Source organism: Neopelma chrysocephalum, unplaced genomic scaffold (genome assembly GCF_003984885.1).
Source record: "Neopelma chrysocephalum unplaced genomic scaffold, ASM398488v2 Primary Assembly neopelma1_44, whole genome shotgun sequence".
Classification (NCBI taxonomy): domain Eukaryota; kingdom Metazoa; phylum Chordata; class Aves; order Passeriformes; family Pipridae; genus Neopelma; species Neopelma chrysocephalum.
This window is the reverse complement of record NW_020897703.1, coordinates 3,612,629-3,633,845: the sequence shown is the minus strand read 5'-3', so window position 1 is coordinate 3,633,845 and position 21,217 is coordinate 3,612,629. Positions and strand designations below refer to the sequence as shown.

Here is a 21,217-nt window from a genome sequence, read left to right as displayed (position 1 = left end):
TACTTAAAGGGAAATGGAAAAGCAGCACTTTGAAAAGCGTCACTGCACTGATGGAGTAGCTTGACAAGAAGACTGCTTCGTCCACTGTCCTTAGTGACAGGCACATTTCTAAACCTTCCATAAGGGTAGGAATCCAGGCAGGCAGCATAAGCAGACTGACTTGTAACACACTGCAACCACTTCAGAGTTAACATCATATTTACCATGGAGGTGGTAATTCAAAGTCTGTTCAGCCCTTACTGCACTGGAAGGCTGTGGTTCACAGCACACCACGAGAGGGAAGAGAGATGCGATAAGAGAACCTCTGGGCAGGTTCAATGTCACTCTCTTTTTGTACAAAAGGTATGTTTTTCTTCTTTTCTCACTGGCACACAAGGGCTTAACATCATTTTTCCAGATAGCAAACACACAGTTCCCAGAGTACAGTTTTTCTCTTAAGCTACATGTAACCAGTGACACGGAGACAGAGACATGCAATGCCTCATTCCAAGAGCACAGCAAAGGCGTTCCCCCATGCACCTACCACGACTGGGGGTTAAACTCTCTCTAAGCTGTGCCCATGCTAGAAGAAAGCTCCCAAAGGGAACTGTCACATCTCAAATGCCAGAAGAGCATCCACAAAGTGAGATGAGGTTTCACAAAAGACACAGGGAACACCAAGTCCATTAAGGATATGTGTGGTTGTTAAACACTTCCCCTCCTGGGCTACTATAACATCTGATGTGTATTCTACTATACCTTTCCTCAGATTTCCATTTCTGCTGAAACTGTGCCTGTTTAGCCTCAGCAATCTGGAAAGTTAGAGGTAGCACTCTGGTCAGCAGCATTTGTGCTGCAAACCCCCTACCCCAGCTAGGGTGCCCCTGGCACAGCAGGGCTTAGTCTGAGGGGGAGCATCTGCCCTGGGCTTCTTTCCATAAACGGAGTGCAATAGAGCATATTCCTATTTTTGATAGCTACAGGCAGGGTGTGGTGCTTATGTTGCCCACTGTAATTACCTAAGCTTACACCCCTTCTCACAGAATAGGAACTAAAGACTAAACTTCAACCCACACACACAAGTCTTCAGAGTCCCTCCTCCACATAAACTAGAGCAAGTCAGGTTCAAAAATTACTTTCTGCTCTAATAATTAGGCAGTGACAACAATGACAAAACTCAGACAGTATTACTAATCTTCTGACTAGCTTACAGTAGGACAAGTTTCAAATATTTTACAGACCAGCTGAACTATGTTATTCCCTAAACATGCAATTGCCTGGAGAGGAACTGCAACCAGCACAGCAGATGACAGTGAATGGAGCTCCTAAATGACCAGAGCATCTGACTGTATGAGGAGAAATACCTCTTCCCCATCTATTGCATTGTGTGACCATGTCAGAACTTTTAGCTTTGTTTGAATAGACATTTGTTTTCATAACTTAACAACCCTACAGCCTCTTTCCTTCCAAATATGGCCTGGCTCAGCACCTGGAAGTTTTGCACATCAAGATGAAAAAGCACGCCCAAGATATACACAAACAAGTGGCTCTCACACATCACCAGCAGCTCATCTTTACAGGGGTAGGTTAAAGACTCCCACTTTTGCTATTTCCCTTTTATTGGCTTTGGTTTTTTTTTTAAATGCAGCTGACTAACTTCAGATGGTTGATGCTATGTTGGAAAGGCAAGATCAGAAGTTATTGTTCTCAGCAGCAGCCTACTGTGCAACCTCTCTACTTCTGACTTCACCTAAGGCCAGGGTTCACCTTCTTGAGCCGTGGTTCTAACTCAAAGTCATCCTAGTTAGTTAGCATAACTATCAGATAGCTGAGCCTCTCCAGTTTTTAATTCATAACTGAAAGGGAGAGGCTGATCCCCCATCCAAGTGTTAATACTTGGGCTGGGAAAGGCAAGGTGAGTGGCAGGCAGTTCAGAGTTGTGCTGGCTGTGAAGGTTCTCCAGTCAAGTGTTGGAACAGATCGCAGCCAAATTTAATCTCAAAAAATAAACAACTTCAGCTCCCGCGGTGGCTACACACACTTCAGGAAATGGCTGTATTCTCAAGGGATATTGAAGCAGTGTGGTTTGGCTTATTTGGGTTTAAAAATATTCTGTCTATAAATTTACTCAAATGGCCCATCTTCGCGAACGAAGATTTGGGGAAAGGTCTTTTACCTTTCCAGCCTGCGCAATGGATTTTTTAGGTGAGACACAGCCTGCGCTGAACTGAGCCCACCCTTTAATCCTAAGGTTCATCTGCCGGGGCCAAGCAAGCTTGGACAATGGCAGTGAGGTCCTCAGGACGTAGGTTTGTTTAGAGTGTCCTTCTCATAGATGGATGGCCACACAGGGCTAACGGGTTCCATCTGCCCGGGAGGGACTGGGAATCGAACCCGTGGTCGCAGCAGTGACAGTCCTGCACGCTAACCACTAGGCCACCAGGGGTCCCTAAATTTACTCAAATACTGTCATAAAAGCTCAGCTACACATCCTGGCAAAATATTGTATTTAAGCCTTCTAATTACATGCATGCCTTCAGCAGATTTAACAAACAGGTTCTTGAAGGTATGTGAAATTAGTTATTTTAGAAGGATAACTCTTGTTTTTTTTTACCACAGCTTATATCTTATCTATATATTTTTAGAAGCAACAAAGTTAACTAATTAACAGTCAGCTTTCTAAAGTCCTAACATTCCATATTCTGTCAGTTTTCATAATTGAGGAAAAAAGCTCCACAAAGCAGTTACTGACAGAAAAATCAGGTATTTTCCTTAAAAAAGCAGCTGCTGCCAGTTCTTTTTAAGGCTGCATTCATTGCTTTTTTTTTTTCCCTTTTCTTTCTGTTCACATGCAGACTGAAATCAGACTTACGGGACAGATCCAGACCATCTGCCCTACTCTTCAGAAAAGTTCTTCCCTTTGTTTCCACTAATTAGCATTTCAATAAATCAACCAAATATATTTTCCTTAAAGCAACCACTGCACTACCAGTAACTTTTGTGTTGAGTCTCACATGAGTACAAATTCTGTGGATCAAAACACTCAAAAGAGAGAACACAAAGATTCACACCAGACTGCTGCACGTGGCCGCTTGGTAATTCTGTTGACAGTGGCATGTGTGGACAGATGGTGCTTAACTATATGAAAAACCACATAACAAAAAACCCTCAAACTCTCTCTAGATCACATTTTGTTACATAGTCTATATGAATTATGTATAGGGACTATACAGAATTACCAGGAGAGAACATTTAGGTATTCTCTCTGCATTATCTAGCAGTGCTTCTGCTTGAATGGAAACTTTTAATGTGTATCAAAGCAGCTGTAAAAATTAAATTGCTTTGGAAAAGTTCAACCTTGGGAACTCTTCTCAAATCATACTGAATATCCATTGATTCAGGTGACTCAAAATCCAGCTACCTACTTTAGGTTCTGAAGATTATTTGTTATTCCTTAATAACACGGCTTTAAATGCAAGAGATCTGTGTAAGCACCCTGCTAAACCATTCGACTGCATGTGAGAGGGAAAAAAAAGATGCTGAATACTTCTGCAGGCTCTAATGTACAATTTTACACAAATTCTTTTTGCATACTTGACCCATGAACTTGACTGATGCAGAAAAATGTAGGATATTTGTATTTCTCTAAATATACTAGAAATTGAATCAACATTCAAGAAAGGAATAAGTAAACACCAGAACCAAAAAAAAATGACACTACCTTGGTACATTCTAAATAATCCAAGAAAAGTTTATTTTAGTCATAGTCTCTTCAGCTGGCCATGACCAAGGACCCTTTTAACAATTCAGCCAAAGCTACAGAACATGTTCTAGTCATGGAAGCTTATCTCTACAGCCACATTATGTTAAATTATGCTCTCTGTTTTCCTACCTTCCTACCTACAGCTGTCATCAAAAAAAGCTATAAATGAAAAAGAAAACACAAATTTCTCAGGAAATTTCCCTATTATTCCCACCAAGCTTATAATCATGTTCTCTCTAATTAATTGATCCATAACTGTGTCAAACAAAAACTACTGTCTGGGTAGTGTGTGCAGTGACAATGACTGCACAATTTAAAGAGTGTTAAATCCTCATTGCTCAAGGGATAAATGATGTTTAAAAATTCACTAAACAAAATGTTTAATTTAGTTTGTTGTTTGTTTTAAAATCTTCCTAGTTTAGCCAAAACAATTGTCTAAACGGTGGCAACCACGCTAACAAGAACACCAAGGGAGATGTTGAAACAAGTTAAGATTTAAATAAAATTTAAAAAAATCAAAAAGAAAATCACCAAGAATGGGTATCTCTTCCCATAATGTCTGACTGTCAAATTTGTGCAATATTTTCCTAAGCAAACGAACTTACTAACAGCAATCATGGAACTTAAATCAACAGCCTGAGCTGTTGATTTGTCAGTAAGTGGGTAATTACTTCTGACTTTTAAAATGAACAAACAAGTCATAAAGAAGAACAAGTTGCAAAGTTATCACTTTGCTAACTTCAAAAAAAGTTGCTTAGATAAACATCATAGGTTTCTTTCATGTTGCTGTTGAAAAAGACGGCAAAACAGGGCCCTTTCTTAACCACTTGTTACCTGGACTCTGAGGACACCGTACTGGTTAAAAATGGCTTTTCAAAAGCAGGCATTGCATATACTGTACTTCACAACCTGCAGCACTGTTGTCTTCTAGTTAATCATTAAATCACTGAAGGGCTTAGGCAGATTAGGAAAGATCACCCTATATTAAAAGATAGATATCTTTCAGCAGGAAATTACAGGTGAAACATAAAAATTTAAGACTTACAAAAATTATGGGAAAGATATTGTAAGATCCATACCTTTCCAAAGGTTTAAACAACTCTAAGTGTGAAACATTTTGGACTGTACAAAGCCACTTCAACCATAAAATTTACTGTACACAAAAGCAGTCACAAAACTAACAAACCAAGTGTGCACACAAACACTGCCTTAAGTACAAACCAGATGCAGCATCTGTGGACAGCCATATCTTAGAGCTGAATAAGCTACTGCAATTAGCACCGATTACTTCAAAACCAAATGTACCTATTTTTACATAAAATACAGATTATTCCATAATTACAGCTGGAAAAGAAACTACTGTTCTCCTTTCTTCTCCTCTCATCTTCACTAACTGAGTAGTTATAATAAATGGAAAACTAAGAATAGTATTGATCTTTTCCGTAATTTATTTCCACGATATTACACCCAGCTGAAAGCAACACTCCAACTGCTTTCCCTCACAGGTGCTCTGGGAAAAAAAAAAACCTCTGAGCACATAAGTGCTGACATGACTGTCCACTGCAACAGCAGCAACCGTAAACACCCCACCGGAGGGCAGAAGGAGCAGACACACCTCATACCCAATTCAGTGGGAGAAGATGTAAATGCTATTTACCTGTTTGTAGGTGCCTTTTAAAGCAGCAGCATACCTTCGAGTGGGGGCTGGAGTTTGTTACTAAACAGTGATGGGGTGCCCACAGTCCCAGGTGGCAACACAGCAAGGGTTTGGCGTTTAGCTACTCCCACAACAGTAATTTGGACTTCCTAACCCCACACACGTGAAACAGGTCACCCGTGAATGGATGGGCTGGCTGTTAGCTAGCACCAGGACCTCACCTTACACGGACTACAGTGCCTCCCACCCACTAGGAAAGCAAGCTGGGACCTTCACAGAAAGCTAAAAAAAAGGGAGAAGTCTAACAACTCAGGCTTATTACATTGTTTACTCAGCCCTCTTCACCCTTCTGCTCACCCCACACCTGCTGATGTAGGATCAAACGAGCACAACACGTGCTACCTGAAATCATTTTTATTTTATAGTGTAAGGGGAAAAATTTCCTGATTGAAGTCAAATACTTTAAGCTTGCATAAATCATGTTAATCTCCAATTTTCCATTCCCAGTTTCTTTTCATGACTGTACACCATGCTATAACAATATGACAATTTCCTTGGAAACCAGCGCAGTTGGAAGCTCTGAGCAGCCGTGTAACGTACATGAAATGAGGCTGCACATATTTTTACACTGTTCAAACATAAAATTATCTTCAATCTGGGCACATACCAGTTCTGACTTTATAGCTGTCACAAATCCTCTCCATTTTATTATTTCCATTCTAATTTTACTCAGAAGATTTACCTTCCATTTACAGCACATTAAACGTTTAGGTACTATCAGCTCCTGCTAAAGCCAGTGGACATTTCCATTGACTGCAAACTGGATAGGGCAGAAATGATAATTTTACCCTGTAGGTTAACCCCTCTCATTAAGATGTAAGAGCTCACTGAAGGGCATCAGGAGAATGGCCCAAGGGAAGTTCACAGTAGTATCACTCACTGCATGAAGGGTCATCATGGGCAGATTCACTAGCCTTTCACAGAGCTTCACAGCATTCCAGAGTAGGACAGAACAGACCATTTCAAACAAGATCTTTAAGCCTAATGGGTCTCAGCTTATCCTTACCAGTCTGATAAATTTAGCAGCTTATCATCATTACCATTCTTGCCACCACAATAAGCTAGATGTTCACCATGTCTGCTTCAAGTCACTCGGAGTATGAAATATAGCTTGGTGACATAGGTTGCGCCCCAAAAAAGCCCACTAACTTAATTGATGTTTGGAAATCAAGCTCATCAGAAACAACTATTAAAGTTTAATCAAAACATCATGATGTCATCTTCACATCATATTAACACCAAACCAACACATGGTCAGAAATCAAAGAAAATTTACGGATATTTTCATAATAATACTTTCCCTTTTAGGGATAGGAAACTTCAGCACTACTTGACTTCATGCTTGATGAATTATGAAGGCAAATCCTGATTTTGACTTACATCAGAGTAAGTTCTAAGTGGTGTAAAAGAATTTAGGCCCCCAAATATCTTCAGAATGGTGATGCCTCACAGAAACAGAAGCATTTGTGTTGCAATGCAATGCTGCAGATGTGTGGAAAAATCTAAGGCGGGACAACCAAATTGCTTTGAAATGGTACAGAATTTAAACTCTCTTTAAAAGAGAGATGGATGGACTATCAAATTTTGCAAACATTAAATCAAAGATGAGATGTGTTAACACGCAGCTACAGGAACATATTTACCGGTGACATACCCTGCCAAGCATGGGGCATTTCATAGTTCAACAAGTAACATCTTTTCCACAACAGAGATTACACATCAGGTCTTTATTTTTAAATTGAAATTCATTTTCTTGCTATGAGAAATTTATTAAATGTGATAAGACAGAAAGAATGCCTAAAATAGGCATCTTTTAGAAAGATTTAAAAATATGCCTGCCCTTTGTTACATATGTCATCACATCATCACAATTAATGTAATGTTATAATTACACCATGCAAAGATTTATAGAGCAGATAAACTATAGAGCAACTATTTGGATCTCCTTTTGGTATGACACAATATTTTAACTAGATGACTCAATACGGCGCTTTCAAAGACAAACTGTTGAATGTCCACTCTTACAAAGGAAGGTTCATTTTTATGTATCTCTTTTGAATGCAAAATAAAAAGAAACAAATAACACAGCCTTTTAGAACCTTTTTGTTCACATTTAATTATTGATGAATGCACTGAGTGTGTTTGGCCTCTAATTTTGTTGACTGCCAAATGTCAAAGCTAATAGACAGCCATAAACACTTAAACAGTGACTGCTTTGAGTTTCAAGATCTACTCTGTCACAAAAAGCATGCTCTTTCAGGCACAGTTCCAAAAGCTGACCTGGCAAGAAAAAATGTTTGCCCTCTGAAAAAAGCCAAAACCTGTATTTATGTGTAAAATTCTTCACAGTGTTTTTAAAATGTTTATGTTATATATGGAGAGGACAGTTCACCTTGGGTCTCATTATTTCACAACCAGTAAAATGCCGATGGAGTCAAAAGTCACATCTTTAGAAAAAGCAATGAATTTGGCTGAGTGAAAAGAGGGGTCGAGGCTAGGTCAGTGACACCTAGTATAGTCACTCACTGCCCTCTTCCATCCCCTTTTAAAAATAAGAAAACCAAACAAATATAGCTTTATATAGCACAGAGGAGCAATTTCCTTTAAAAGCTGCATTTAAACTCTCAAAAGAAAAGCAAGTGAAAGCATTCTGGGCTGCCATTCAGTTCCCAGCCTCTTTCTTCCCAACAGAGAGCTGGTTAAATTTTCTGAGTTGCTATAGGTTTCACAGAACAACCTCGAAGGCCACCTTTGCCTCCCCAAACTCAAGAGCTGCTCATCCTCTCTCGTGATAAGCCTTTTCCTACACTTTGAGGTGTATAAAGTAGTACAGAAGGCTTTGGTTCCAAATAAACATACCCATCTCGTGGTGATCTCCAGCACACTTTGTATCACCCTTACAAATTACAGAGCAGCATATCTCGGACATCATCTATCAAAAATACCTGACCCATCAAACCTAGAAGCACAACTGATCCCAGGGATTCAAGCACAAAAGATGCTCAGATACCCATATCCATCTGCCACCAGCTTCAGAGATAATATACAAACCCATGCACATCACTCAGTATGTTTGAACAATACAGTAAATTCAATATTCATGCTTACTTCTTTAAGTCTATTTTCACTTACTCTAAGGTACATTATTCAGTACCAAAACAGTAACAAAATTAAAAAGCAGAATGGAGAGATGCTATTACACAAACACAGATGACCTCTTCAAGAAATGAACCATATTCCTTTTTAAACAAAACATTTTAAGCTCTTAATATGCTGATACCAGAAGTAATACTCACAGTTGCTTATAACTCCTCCAAGTGGGTCACCCTTGAAATCAAACTCAATATCCATGTATTTTCCCTGTGAAAGCAACATATTTTAAGACTATAAGTTCTGTTTAAGAAAAAAATGCTCAAGACATTTTTCAGTTAGTTGGTTGTTTTCAAAGGTTAAAAGAGTTAAAAGATCTGTACACTCCATCAGAATTATGAAGAACAGAAAATTACTCAAATCTTCCAAGACATTATCACAGTCAGAGATTTTTATGAGAACATCTTTAATCAGGTCTGTAAAGCAACCTGAGCAATTTGCTCAGTTTCTAAGGTAATATGAAGAAAATGCACAGTATACAAACTTTCATCAGAATGCCAAGAACACCAAACAATACCTGTAGCCATTTAGGTATTACCATGCTTATTAACAGAAGAAATTATCTTCCACACAGACTTATTTTCTCAATGGGAAATCTTACTGGAGCATGAATCATGGCAGCTAAAGGATAGCCACTCAGTTTGGCCTGGAGGACTGGCTGGCAATCATGGGATGTCTGTCCCTAAGCGTGTGCCTTGTAAAAGTGATGGATTTTTCCCACTGAACTCTTTCCCTCGTAACTCAGGAGACCAGAGGCAACAATTAACAGACTGTCACCGCAAAAGTGATTTCAATTTTAGCTGCACTGGCACAGTGTGTTTCCTTGACTTCTGTTTGACTTTTCCACATCACAGAAAATTGCTCTGGTCTTTGCATCATTTTAATTCATTTGACAAGTGTTTAATGTAGTAACAGCTACATTTAACAGTGACAAAATGGACTGTTTTCCTCCCATACTGTGTAGAAAAGGTAAAAGCAGAGCAGCTCGCACTGGTAAGGAAGTTTAGAAAGATAACTGCTAGTAGGAATTCAACTAAATTCCGTCCTTTAGCACATATTTAACAGAGGACACCGTTCACTGGGGAGGGTGGTGAGGCAGTAAAACAGGCTGCCCACAGAAGATGTGGATGCCCCATCCCTGGAAGTGTTCCAAGGCCAGGTTGGATGGGGGTTTGAGCAACCTGGTCCAGTGGAAGGTGGCTCTGACCACAGCAGGGAGGCTGGAACTGGATGATCTTTATGGTCACTTTCAGCCCAAACCATTCTATGATTCTATGACAAAAAGTGCATATTGAAAAGCCTTGTGTTTATACATTCTTATTCACTGCATTTAGAAGGAAATTATGTTTTGTTTTTCTATTTTGCTTTTAATTACAGAACATAAAAACAGGCACTTTACTTTGACCCAAAGATACTTCCTAATTTACTGGGTATTTTGTCAAGATCAGCTTGAATATACTTAAATTTTATTCTCCTTGCTGGCAGCTGAGGCAGGCTAGAGAGGACAGTACTTGTACTGTCTTGTTCGAAGTTAATTCTGAGCCGATTCAAGTTTCAGAGATAAAAACTTATATCTGATAATTAAATTTTCATTTCCCAAGGACTGGGCCAGCTGGGTGTTTCCAGAAGTATTTTTAGCTTTGTGTTTATAAGCAAGGACTTGAAAGGCAAAATAGTAGCTCGTTGCACTTTGTCCTAGAAAGACTTCTGTTTGCAAACGGCACCTCTTCTCTTGGCTGTCTCCTCCTCCTTTATGTAGTATATCATCTCTGATAACTGCATTGTTTCTACCCTTTCTACCAAAAACCAAAATCTCTAGGGGTGCCTCAAATTTTGGCTCTGACCTTGTGATGAAGACCCTTTTCTCTGTTCACAAGCAGAGGCAATGACAGCTGCAAAAGGACCATTCATGGACGTAGAGCATGGAGAGAAGTCCCCCATGTGGAAAAAAAAAAAGCTGCCCTCCAGTCTCACAATATCCCACAATTTTATTCATTTGCTTTTACTCACAATGCACCATTTTTCCAGTGTATTGATTCGCCCTCTATTGTCTACTTTATCCATCTCACAATACTACTCTTCTGGACACAAGTGAGCAAATGAGAGAGTTGCATTCAGTCTCCTGATTTTAGCAGGAGAAACTGCGATGAGTGCTCTCACTTCTGAATCTCCCAACTCTGGCTTCAACTTTTTTTTTCTCCAATCCCAATAATCTCACATTCAGTTTCATGCTAAAAAAGCCTGAATTCAATCACTTGCTGAATAAAGAATTTAAGCAAAATAAAGTTATAAATGTTTATATTAAAACCAAAGTTGTGAACAAATTTGGAAATATAATAGAAAGCAAATTGCTAAAGTAGCAATTTTAACCAAAAAATTATATACATATGAATGGAAAACAAGATGACATGAAAAGATTGACTTACTAAGCAGACCAGTTGCTAGACACATGGTCGCTGACATTAAAGCCACCAGTGCCAGAAAATTAAAGAATCCAGCTGTGCTATAATTACGTTTTCAACTGGTCACAGACTGCCACATCCTAATTTTTTTCTTTCTTTTTTAGCCTCTACTTGGATTTTCAATAGATCTCTATGCCCACACCAGAAACCAACAATATTTCTGACAAGGAGGTGAAACGTTTTATAAAGAGGGTTGACTGATAATAATACTCTACTAACACACTGGGGAAGGAGAACACACTCAAATGTACAAAATGAAATTTTGATTGTTGCTAAAGGTGTTTGCCTTCTTCAAACACCACAGTCCTCAGACAACTACAAGAAAGCTCTCTCTCCAAATTATTCATTCCCTCCTTACAGATGCCTTGATGGCTGATACAAGGCAAAACAGAAATAGCCGACAGCATAACATGCTCCCCTAAAAGAATTTCAAATTCAGCCTTGAAGAAAATACTTACAAATCTAGAGGAGTTGTCATTCCTCACAGTTTTGGCATTTCCAAAAGCTGGAGAAAGAGAAAAACAAGTATGACAACCAAATACATTAGTGAAAAAATATTTAAATGCTAAAATATCTGTGTCTGCTTATATATTTCAAGGAATTACAGACTTCTGAGAAACAATACGCTGTTCATTGTATAGGCATCAGTCACTGGAGACAAAGTGTGACAGACATGACACATGAGAAAACACCTATGGAAGTGCAAAGAAGTTTCATCTCAACACTTCCTTTGTTTATAAAAGTGAAAGGAAAACATACAAGGGGAAATGGTTCCAAAACAAGACTGCACCTAGATTAAGGGTATATCCTTGGTGTTTGAATCAGCAAATTTAAAATTTTATTACCCAGATAACTTTAAATATAGGAAATACTTCTTTCTCTTCAGTTTGGAGAAAGAAACAAATCTTAGTTCCCACAACAGAATATGTTAAAAGATAGAGGTCAGAACTGGGAAAATTACAGAATCACTCTTAAAAATTGTTTGCATGGGATAGTTTAATCAGTGCTTGGAAACTGATTTATTTATGCCGTTCCAACACATTTATCCTACCTTAAGCTGAATCTTAATCAGCTGAAATAAGCAAGATTTACAATGAGAGTTTGTCTTCTACTTGGCCTAAACTAGCTTTCTGAATAGTTTGGTTTGAATTTCTTTAGGTCAAGTTTTATGATGGGCATTCTACACTCAGATGGGCAGTCACCAGCTTAGAACATGGGCAGGACAAGAACTCAGACTGGAGGACATCACACATTGTCTGAGCACACTGAGTCAAAAAGGACTGTCCCCTACATCAAGTATAACACTCATATTCCAACAGGAGACTTTATTTATCCCAGTATTTATTTACATAGCATATATATTTTCAAAGATCAAGTAAAGTCAATGTTTTTTGGACAGAAATAAATACATGCCTTTAGGCTTCTACAAACTTGCATGAGTAGACTCATTCTTGACCAAAGAACTAGAGCCAAAACGAAAAGTTGGTTCCTCCTGAAGGCCAGGATAAGTGAAAGAATTGTTTTTAAAATCTTTATGCCCCGCAATAAATCATCTTTTCAACAACCAAATCTCTGAGCTGCATTTTCTTAAACACAGTGCTGAACAGTAGAGTCATTTATAACTGCACAGAGTCAAGCACAAATGTTCCATTATAAAGAAGGAGATGCATTCCTTGGTTTTCCCTTAAGTTCATTGTTTCTAAAAGTTAATTTACAGTAGCAACTGTAGTTTAAAAAAATAATCCCATAAGACAAATTATGCATATGTAACATTTATGTCATTTTCTTGCACTGCAGCTCGACTGAAACAGAACTACATAACCAAAGAAAAATAAATCTGACCACAAATGCTTAATTTCTGTCTAAAACATATATAAGCAGCCCAGCTTGCTCAGCTTTTATTCCTTGTGGAATAATCCAGTGTCCTACCTTCCAAAAGACTAAACAGGCAGTTACTAGCACATCAAGTGGAACAAATAATCCTTTAAAACAATAAAGCAATCTTCTGTAAGCTTAGTCTATTTCTCTTGCATTAAAACAAAGATTCATAAACCAACAAGAAATCAAATACATTTGGCAGTCCCTGGGGAACAATCTAGCTTTGGCAAGAAAAGCCTTCATACCTCCCATGCTATTTCTGCCTATATCTGAAATCTGCTTCCAGAACGGTGATAAAAGCAACACAGCTCTGCTCTGTGAATCCAAAACAATGGAAGGTTGCAATCCCCCCATTCAGCTTTAAGTGGAACGTGGCTGATCACCAGAGAAAGGCTTATCCAGCACTTCTATTATTCTTAAATGTTAACATTTCATCCTTTCTTTGCAAGTCTTTGTTTACAATTTTTGTTTTGTGTACAGTCAAAGATTACGTTATAGCCGTCCAGTTCCCCACTGCTCTCTGCCCACTTCTGCATTCCCTTTCCTTCTTTTTTTTCCACTTTTCCCCCTGTTCTCACTTACAGAGTGCTTGTCCCCTGTAGACTCCAAATCATCATATAGCAGTTTGGATAGCCAGGCAATAAATGTAACATTGACACTCAACAGTCTTACAAACACCACATATCATCTGGCCATAACGCAAAATTATTGCAGAGCAGTCCTGAAACTTTGCCTCAGCAATAGTTGTGAGAATTTTGGGAAAGACTGAGCCAGGAATTGACACAATAGACCTAAATAAGTCAATGCTAACCAAGGCACTTCTGAAGGCAATTATTAGACAATGGGACAAATCTGCAAGCTTTGAGGATTATATATGCTATCTCCAGGAAAAATGAAGATCCTGTTTCTGGCAGCCAACATCTTTAAATTAAAATTACTAATTAAAAAAAAAAAGTCTTTCATGGGAGAGCAGGAAAGGCAGTTGTCAGGAAGACAGGCCAACAGAGTCACTAGACCCAGGGAACAATAAGTCTCAGAGAACAACGGGCATGCATATGGATTGGCTTAGTTTTTTCTAAGACCCATTTCTTCACCCTTTTTTTTTCCCAAAAGAAAAATAATGTCTTACAGAGCTTGTTTGTTTACTAGAGACTACAATAATATGATTTGGAAGGAAATGAATCAGAGGGACTGAAGTCAAGTCTTTTGATACAGCCAAGCATCATCAAGGCAGGGTTAAGAAAGGGTAAGCCCTCAGAGAGCAGCAGGAGGAGTCTGGGAAGTATGACCTAACTTCCTAATCTTTCCCTTTATGAGGGAAACCATTTTCTTCTCAATAAAACCTACCCATAACTGAACAAAATCTTGCAGCTGTATTCACAGAAAGCATCTCCTATGGTTTTGGACACCAGATAACAATGAAACAACAACAGGCACAGTTTTCCAAACCAGCTCAACAGGAACACTGATACACACGGAGGTAATACACTTGTACATACTCTGTGAGATTCTTACCTTCAAGAACTGGATTTGACTGCAAAAGTTGTTCTTTTACTTGATTAACCTCTGCCCCTTTTCCACACACAGCAGCTACATATGACATGACAAGTTTGCTCGCCTCTGTGGGGGGAGAGCCAAATAAAACAGCGATAAGTATTGGCAAAAAGGCCATAAAATTGTTTGCAGACTAAATCTCCATCACATTTTCTCAACGCCAGACAGGAACTGTAAGTATATTTAATTTCACTTTTCTTCTACACTGTTGTACCATCTGGAAAAGCAGGAGGAGCATATCCTGCTATGAGACCCATGCCATTACATCAGCAATCCTCTTGATTTAAATACCTATAGTCTGCCCAAACTAAAGAAGCCACCACTGGCACATTGCTTGCTACTTTTTCGTTTAGCCTCAATAAGAGGCATTCTTTAAAGAAAGAACATTATCCTTTGCTGACATGATGGAAATGCTTTAATCTAGCCTGAAAAAAACCAGGCTCAAGCAGTTTCAAGACACAAAATTCAATCAGTTTATATCAGCAGATACACAACAAGTATAAACATATAACACTTCTACAGGTGTAATTACAACTCTAAAGTACACTGCAAACAACTGAGTAACTGCAACATCACATCATGTGCTGCATTCTGTTGAAAGTATAACCAATAGAGAAAGTGAAGCATTCATTCAAACAATGAAATGAATTTGAAGGTACAAACGTTTAACAAAGTCTGGAACAATTTGGACTCTCAAAGCTGGTCAGGACAAAGACCAGCTGAAAAAGGATTCTATCTATAAAGAGAGTCTGTGATGGTATGATGCAAACTAGTGAAATTTGAGGCAATATCGGCTGATACACAATGTAATTACTAACAGATGGAAACCCTATCAACTCACGACTGTGGTCATAAAAAAAATCATTACACTATATTTGTAACAGATCTTCAGAGATCTGTTACAAATTTAAGGGTCTCGTTTCAGGAAAGAACTGACAGATGAGAAGTCATACCTTGGATTTTGATTTTTTCCTATTTAATCAAATTTATTTGCTAGTATTATATTACTACCCCATAATGCAGAAAAAATTGAGAAAACCTGCAAACAGGAAGCAAATGAGGAGCAAGAATTATAGGTGTGTCCAGAAGGCATCCCATCTCCTTTAACCACACCTCGAACCTAGCTCTCATTTTAAAGAATCTGTTCCCTTCAGAGCTTGGAATTATCAAATTATTTAATTTGAAATATTTCCTAAAACACTCAACTTCTTCAAGTAGAGCTACCCAGTCACTGAGAGAAGTGTCCACTGAAGCAGCAAATAGGCTATTATAATAGTATACACACACAGTGACTGTAAGATAGGCTTTGAACATCGGTGAAAGAAAATAAAGGCCCTTTCCTTTAATAGGAACTCTGTTTGGTCCAAGAAAGACATCAGGAAGGGAATCGTCAGCTTAATATCTCAAAATGTTTAAACAGACCACTTGTTCTTGTGATGTATCATCTTTTCTTGCCCAGTGTTACTATCGATTAACAATATAAACAAGCAGGGAAACAAAAAACAAAATCAGAAGTAAATAAAAAGATCCAGCTGATGATGCTTGAGTTTCACTTCTTCCAATGCAAAAATGCCAGATGTTCTGGCTACCAAAAATTTAAAACGGAGTTACATAGTATCTGTACTAAGAAGTTTGTTTCCTCAACTCCAGGAACTTTCTCTGCATCCTTCTCTGCCCTCCTTTCTTTTTTTTAAATGAAAACCTGACCTTTTAGCTAATGGCCTCATTTCAGCAACATTAGTTACATCAAACTTCAGAGAATACCACAGATTCCAACTTGATTATTGACTTGAATTTCAAACTTTATATTATTATCTACTTACCTTCATAAAGAAGGAACAATTCATATTATGTCCCATACAGCTATGAAAATTACAGAACAGTCAAAATCTCTATACAAATCAAAATCTACCATCAACACATAGAGAAGTTCAATAACTCAACCACTGATCCACATTTCAAATGAATAAATGAATAAAATGTGTACCTCAGTTGTATGAGGTGCTTGATAATTTACAGTTCCTGAGGAAATCAAGACATTAAAAAATACCAATATAGAACTCCTTTCTAAAGTCTGAACTTCTAGACAGAATATCAGAATCATATTAATAAGAACTTGATTATTTTAATACACACTTTCACTGAACACACGTGTTTTACATGATACTGAACTGTAAATAAGGATATTAGAAGACTTCAGGATCTCTCAATTGGATGCCACTGATCAAAGAAAACCAAAGATGAAGCCTGCACTTTATATTTTCACAAAAGGCTTGGAAAGCGACTTCTTGTTACCCACTTTAAATCTTGCTCAGAATAACACACAAAGCTCCACATATTCTGAGAGTCAAAGGAAAAATCTCTCAAATTACTTGGAAACAGATGTATGCCTTCCTACCCGCTGCCTCTTTTGCAAGTCACCTCTGTTTTAAATTGCTATTTTAGAAAATAACTGGCTTCTTTCTTTTTTAAGGTCTACCTAAAATGTACTGCAGTTATGCAATCCTCACTTGATTTCTAACATTCCAGTTTAAAAACTAGCAGTCATTTTCAAGGAAATTTCAGCTTTGCCTAAGAAACAGAGCGTTCTGGAACACAGGCCTATCTTAGAACTGCAGCTAAGCACAGTGTGCAAAAGGCTGATAAAATTTCCAAAGTAATCAGCTACTATTATTTCTTTTCCTTAGATAAAGAACATAATCCAGTTTGAATGCATCTGTTTATTGAGAGACAAGTAGAAGTATCAAGTCTAGAAAACCAAGAGGATTTCGTTTGCTACGTCTTCCTGTTTCCCACCAGCAGAGCCTAAGTGTTTTGTGGCCCTTACAATACTCTATCAAAAAACAACACTACTTTGGTATGACTCTGCATACTGATGAGGACATTGTATTAACATGGGGTGAGACTTCATCATGGTGACCATGTGAAAAAACACTAGTTTACATGAGTTCACACCTACAGCAACCAGCGTGACAGCACTCATTTTCTGCAATGGCCAGACACAAAAAGATACTGATATCTCTCAACTCTTACAGATTCTGGCATCACTTTGCAAGACTCTGAATAACATTGAATGTTTTTCTACAACATCCAAACTGCTCCTTACCTGTTTTTCCAGCTCCACTCTCTCCTGTGATAAGGATGCACTGATCTTTGTCCTGGTCCCTTAAAGATCTGTAAGCTTCATCAGACAGAGCAAAGCTGCAAGGAAAGAAAAAGTCAATTGAGAATTGGAAGAAAAAAAAAAAAAACACAAATACCAACAATAATTACAATCTGTCCTTCACACATCCAGGCAGAGGGGGAAAAAAAGCAACAAAACAAACCCCTTCAAGTGCTAATGTTCCATAAGTGGTGAGGCATTCACTTTTCAGAATACAAAGCCCCACAGAAGCAAAATGGATACTTTTTCTCAGAGGGTTACTCAGACTTTCTCCAGGAACATGCAAGCATAATCTCTAAGTTTTCCCTAAGATAGTAAAGTCAAAACAAAATAACAGAACTTTAGGGAAATGTCGCAAGCTTTCTTCATTAAACAAAATGTCATATTCTTCACTGAAAAAATGTCAATGCGTCAGCAGGACGTGTTCTGTCTGAAGACATCTAAGAAAAAGGAAACAGGAGAATCCTGAGCACTAACAATACAATTAGCTGCAATTTCAACTCAGTATGAAGAAATCTCACAAAGCATTTGAAGCCTTTGGGTATAGCTGGATTTTGGAAGAATATGCAGAATTATTTCCCAATAACTGTGTTCTTAACTCAGTAAATGTGATGTCATTATACACCTAAAGTATATAATAAGAACAAACATCTTTCCTGTACCAAAGATGTCTTTTCCTGGAGCTCAGAACATCATGACCCTGAAATTCCTGGGCTGCAATTTGAATCCAGATGTAGTCTGCTGCCATGCAGCAACATATATTTTGCAGACATGCAGATGCCTTCTTATACTTAGTTTTATTTAGCAGTAATTTTGAGACAGAGAAAGAGTAAGGATTTTCTTTCCAACGCATTTTTCAATTAATGGAATAAAGGACTCCAGAAACTAAGCACTAGAACACCTTGGAAAGAAAGACATAAAAGCAAAATCCAAACAGAAAGGCACATGGGCATTACACAATTGAAGAAAAAATCTGATAGTCAAACGGTGTATTTTTACATGAAATAAACATCTATTCAACAGACCAAGAGCTTTGTTAGATTACTGCATCTAGTAATATAGTTACTATTTGTATGTACTTAAAAGTGGATATTGTTTATTATTTACAGCAAACAAGCCGTGTATGAAAAACAGAAATGAATTCTTAGGTCAACATAAAATGCATAATCGTTGCAGGTTCAACACACTTTTTAGAAACTTGATTCTTTATTCTACAACAGTTCAGGAGCTTTGCATTCAGCTGATAACTGCAAACAGATCAAGTATTTGTTTTGAACATCGTAGTCATACAGTGTTTTCACAGGCAACCACAGCCCCTTTACAGAAAAGCAAGCTCTTTGTCATGACACCAGTTAAGGGAAGCACAAACAACACAATGCAAGCAGTGAGAGCCTTTTCTAGAGGCTCCTACTGCTGCAGTTTGAAAGCTTTAAATATTAAACCTACATATACTAATACTTATTGCTACCACTGTCCCTTAGCTCCAGGCTTCTCTCTCAAAAAGTCTATGAAGAGCATGTCATGCTGTCCCCAGTTTATCATCACATGCACGTGCAACACCATTTCTATTTCCTCATCCCTCACCAGTACTAGACTCATCTCATATTTGCCTAGCTGGGTTTTGGTTTTGTTTGCATGTTTGTTTTTATGGTCTCATCATGTTACCAGCTCAGCCACCCTGCAAGAGACCAGGGTACCAAGTGAAGGGTATTCTGAAAAGTTTGGAAAATGGGTAAATAAAATACCTTACACCTCCTTTGCTACCAAACAATAAGATCTTCCCCTCCCTCTCTAGCACCTGCCAAGGATGCTTATGTCATTGATTCCCCTCTCTTTATGTCCCCCTCCTTTCTTCTCTCCTACAGCACATCTGCCTGCCTAGTTACATGACCCACCCAGGCCTTCGTCTCTCTCACTGCTTTTCTCACCAACTTACTTTTGTCCAAGGCACTAAATCACAATTCTTCTCTCTGCACAGATGGTTGGGCCATCCACTTAACACCCACGATCAAAGGTCATTAACTCCTTTCGGTACATATACCATTGAACCCAGGAGAAAGACTGATTTCCCAAACCTTAATACTGCTGTGGTGATTGAAGCATTTAAACTCAGTAGTTCAACTGGAGGTGAAAATCTGTTTACGAGAAAGTAGCAGGCTGTAATGGTTTTAGCATTACAACAAAGTCGGATTGTGAAGTGGCCAACATGCTGGAGAACTAGCTAAAAAAATAATATTCTGCTGCTGCTGTGAGACCGTGACACAATTTCTGGCATCCATTTTACTGCCCGGAATCCAAACTACAGTAGCAGTAACACTTTACCAGACTCCCTCACAGGATGTGTTTAGGAAATTAATAATATTTGTTGAACACTGCTGCAGATATACTTGTAAATTGAAGAGTACAAGGCGCAGCACTCAGAAAAGCTTATTCCAGCACACATTACCTTCCTTTTTGCCAGGAAAAAATAAAAAGCAACAGGATGAAGATGAAAGGAATAAACTGCACTGAGCATTCACGGGCCACGTGAGACAACTTTAACACTAATGCTGTGATTTCCACAGGTCTGACTGAGAAAACTGACTTTCAGCAATAAGATAAGACTCTGAGATGCTTTTCATACTCAGAGACTGGATGGCTCATTCTGTGCCTGCTGTCCCTCAAACAATCTCAGCCATCAACTAGATTTTCACTGTTGAAACAACTTTCTTGGCAGTAGTTTCACACCAGAAAATGAAGTCAGCATCAAGCACAGAGAAAGTATTCTCTCTGTTGATATATTGAGTTATGAGTTAACCAGCTTAGTACCCATTCATCTTTTCTAATACATTGAATTTAAGTTTCTCAACAGCCCCTGTCAAAATATATTTTACTTCTTGATGTATTTCTTAACTCTGCCTGCACTGCATAGTTAAAAACCCCAAATGATGCTTTTTCTCCTTCTTCCGCAGAGAAACTGAGAGTCTAATACTGCAATGAGGCCTCTGAAGTTGGAGAAGAGAGGGGGATTTCATCCAGTTCTGGTTTAATCCAGTCAGAGATGCTTGGCATACAACTTATACAATCCACCAAAGCCTAATACTCCACCAGTAAATCAAATATTACCTACTACAGACAAAAGAAAAAATAGGTCCACTCATTTCAAAATTAGTTTTACATACATACTTATCAAAAGTTACCTAGTAGAAGTGTTCTAAAATCTACCACTGATGTTTCAACCAGTGTTCCAACAATTCAACTGGAGGAGGAATAACCAAGAGTCTATTTAAACAACTAAGATTTCCTTGTCTTTTTGGCATTGAAGAAACAGCATAAGCACATTTATGTCAAAGTCTGAACAAAGATCTTTATCTAAAAGAAAAAGATCTATTCAAGTCTCATGTTGACTCTCATGGCACACCATTGTGCCTCACAGTCCTTCCTATCTATTATTGCCTTCTATATTTACAATAAAAGAAAACCCAAACAAAAACAAACTTTGAGTCTTTTAGTTCAAACTCTACCTGATCAAAAAAATGCAATTTTACGCTGTTCCCTATTTGTTAAAAAAA

The 21,217-nt window shown here is 38.2% G+C and overlaps 1 protein-coding gene across 6 annotated transcripts in view; it reads right to left on the bottom strand.

Moving 5' to 3' along the window:
- MYO1B (myosin IB) overlaps nucleotides 1-21,217 on the bottom strand; it is a 113,004-nt gene that overhangs the window by 46,139 nt on the left and 45,648 nt on the right. For all 6 annotated transcript variants that reach the window (XM_027678133.1, XM_027678134.1, XM_027678136.1 and 3 more), the window contains 4 exons: nucleotides 17,610-17,704; nucleotides 14,465-14,569; nucleotides 11,530-11,576; nucleotides 8,756-8,819 (listed from right to left, as the gene is read on the bottom strand). In XM_027678133.1, coding sequence (XP_027533934.1) covers nucleotides 8,756-8,819; nucleotides 11,530-11,576; nucleotides 14,465-14,569; nucleotides 17,610-17,704 — 311 coding nt within the window. The remainder of the gene's footprint in view (nucleotides 1-8,755; nucleotides 8,820-11,529; nucleotides 11,577-14,464; nucleotides 14,570-17,609; nucleotides 17,705-21,217) is intronic.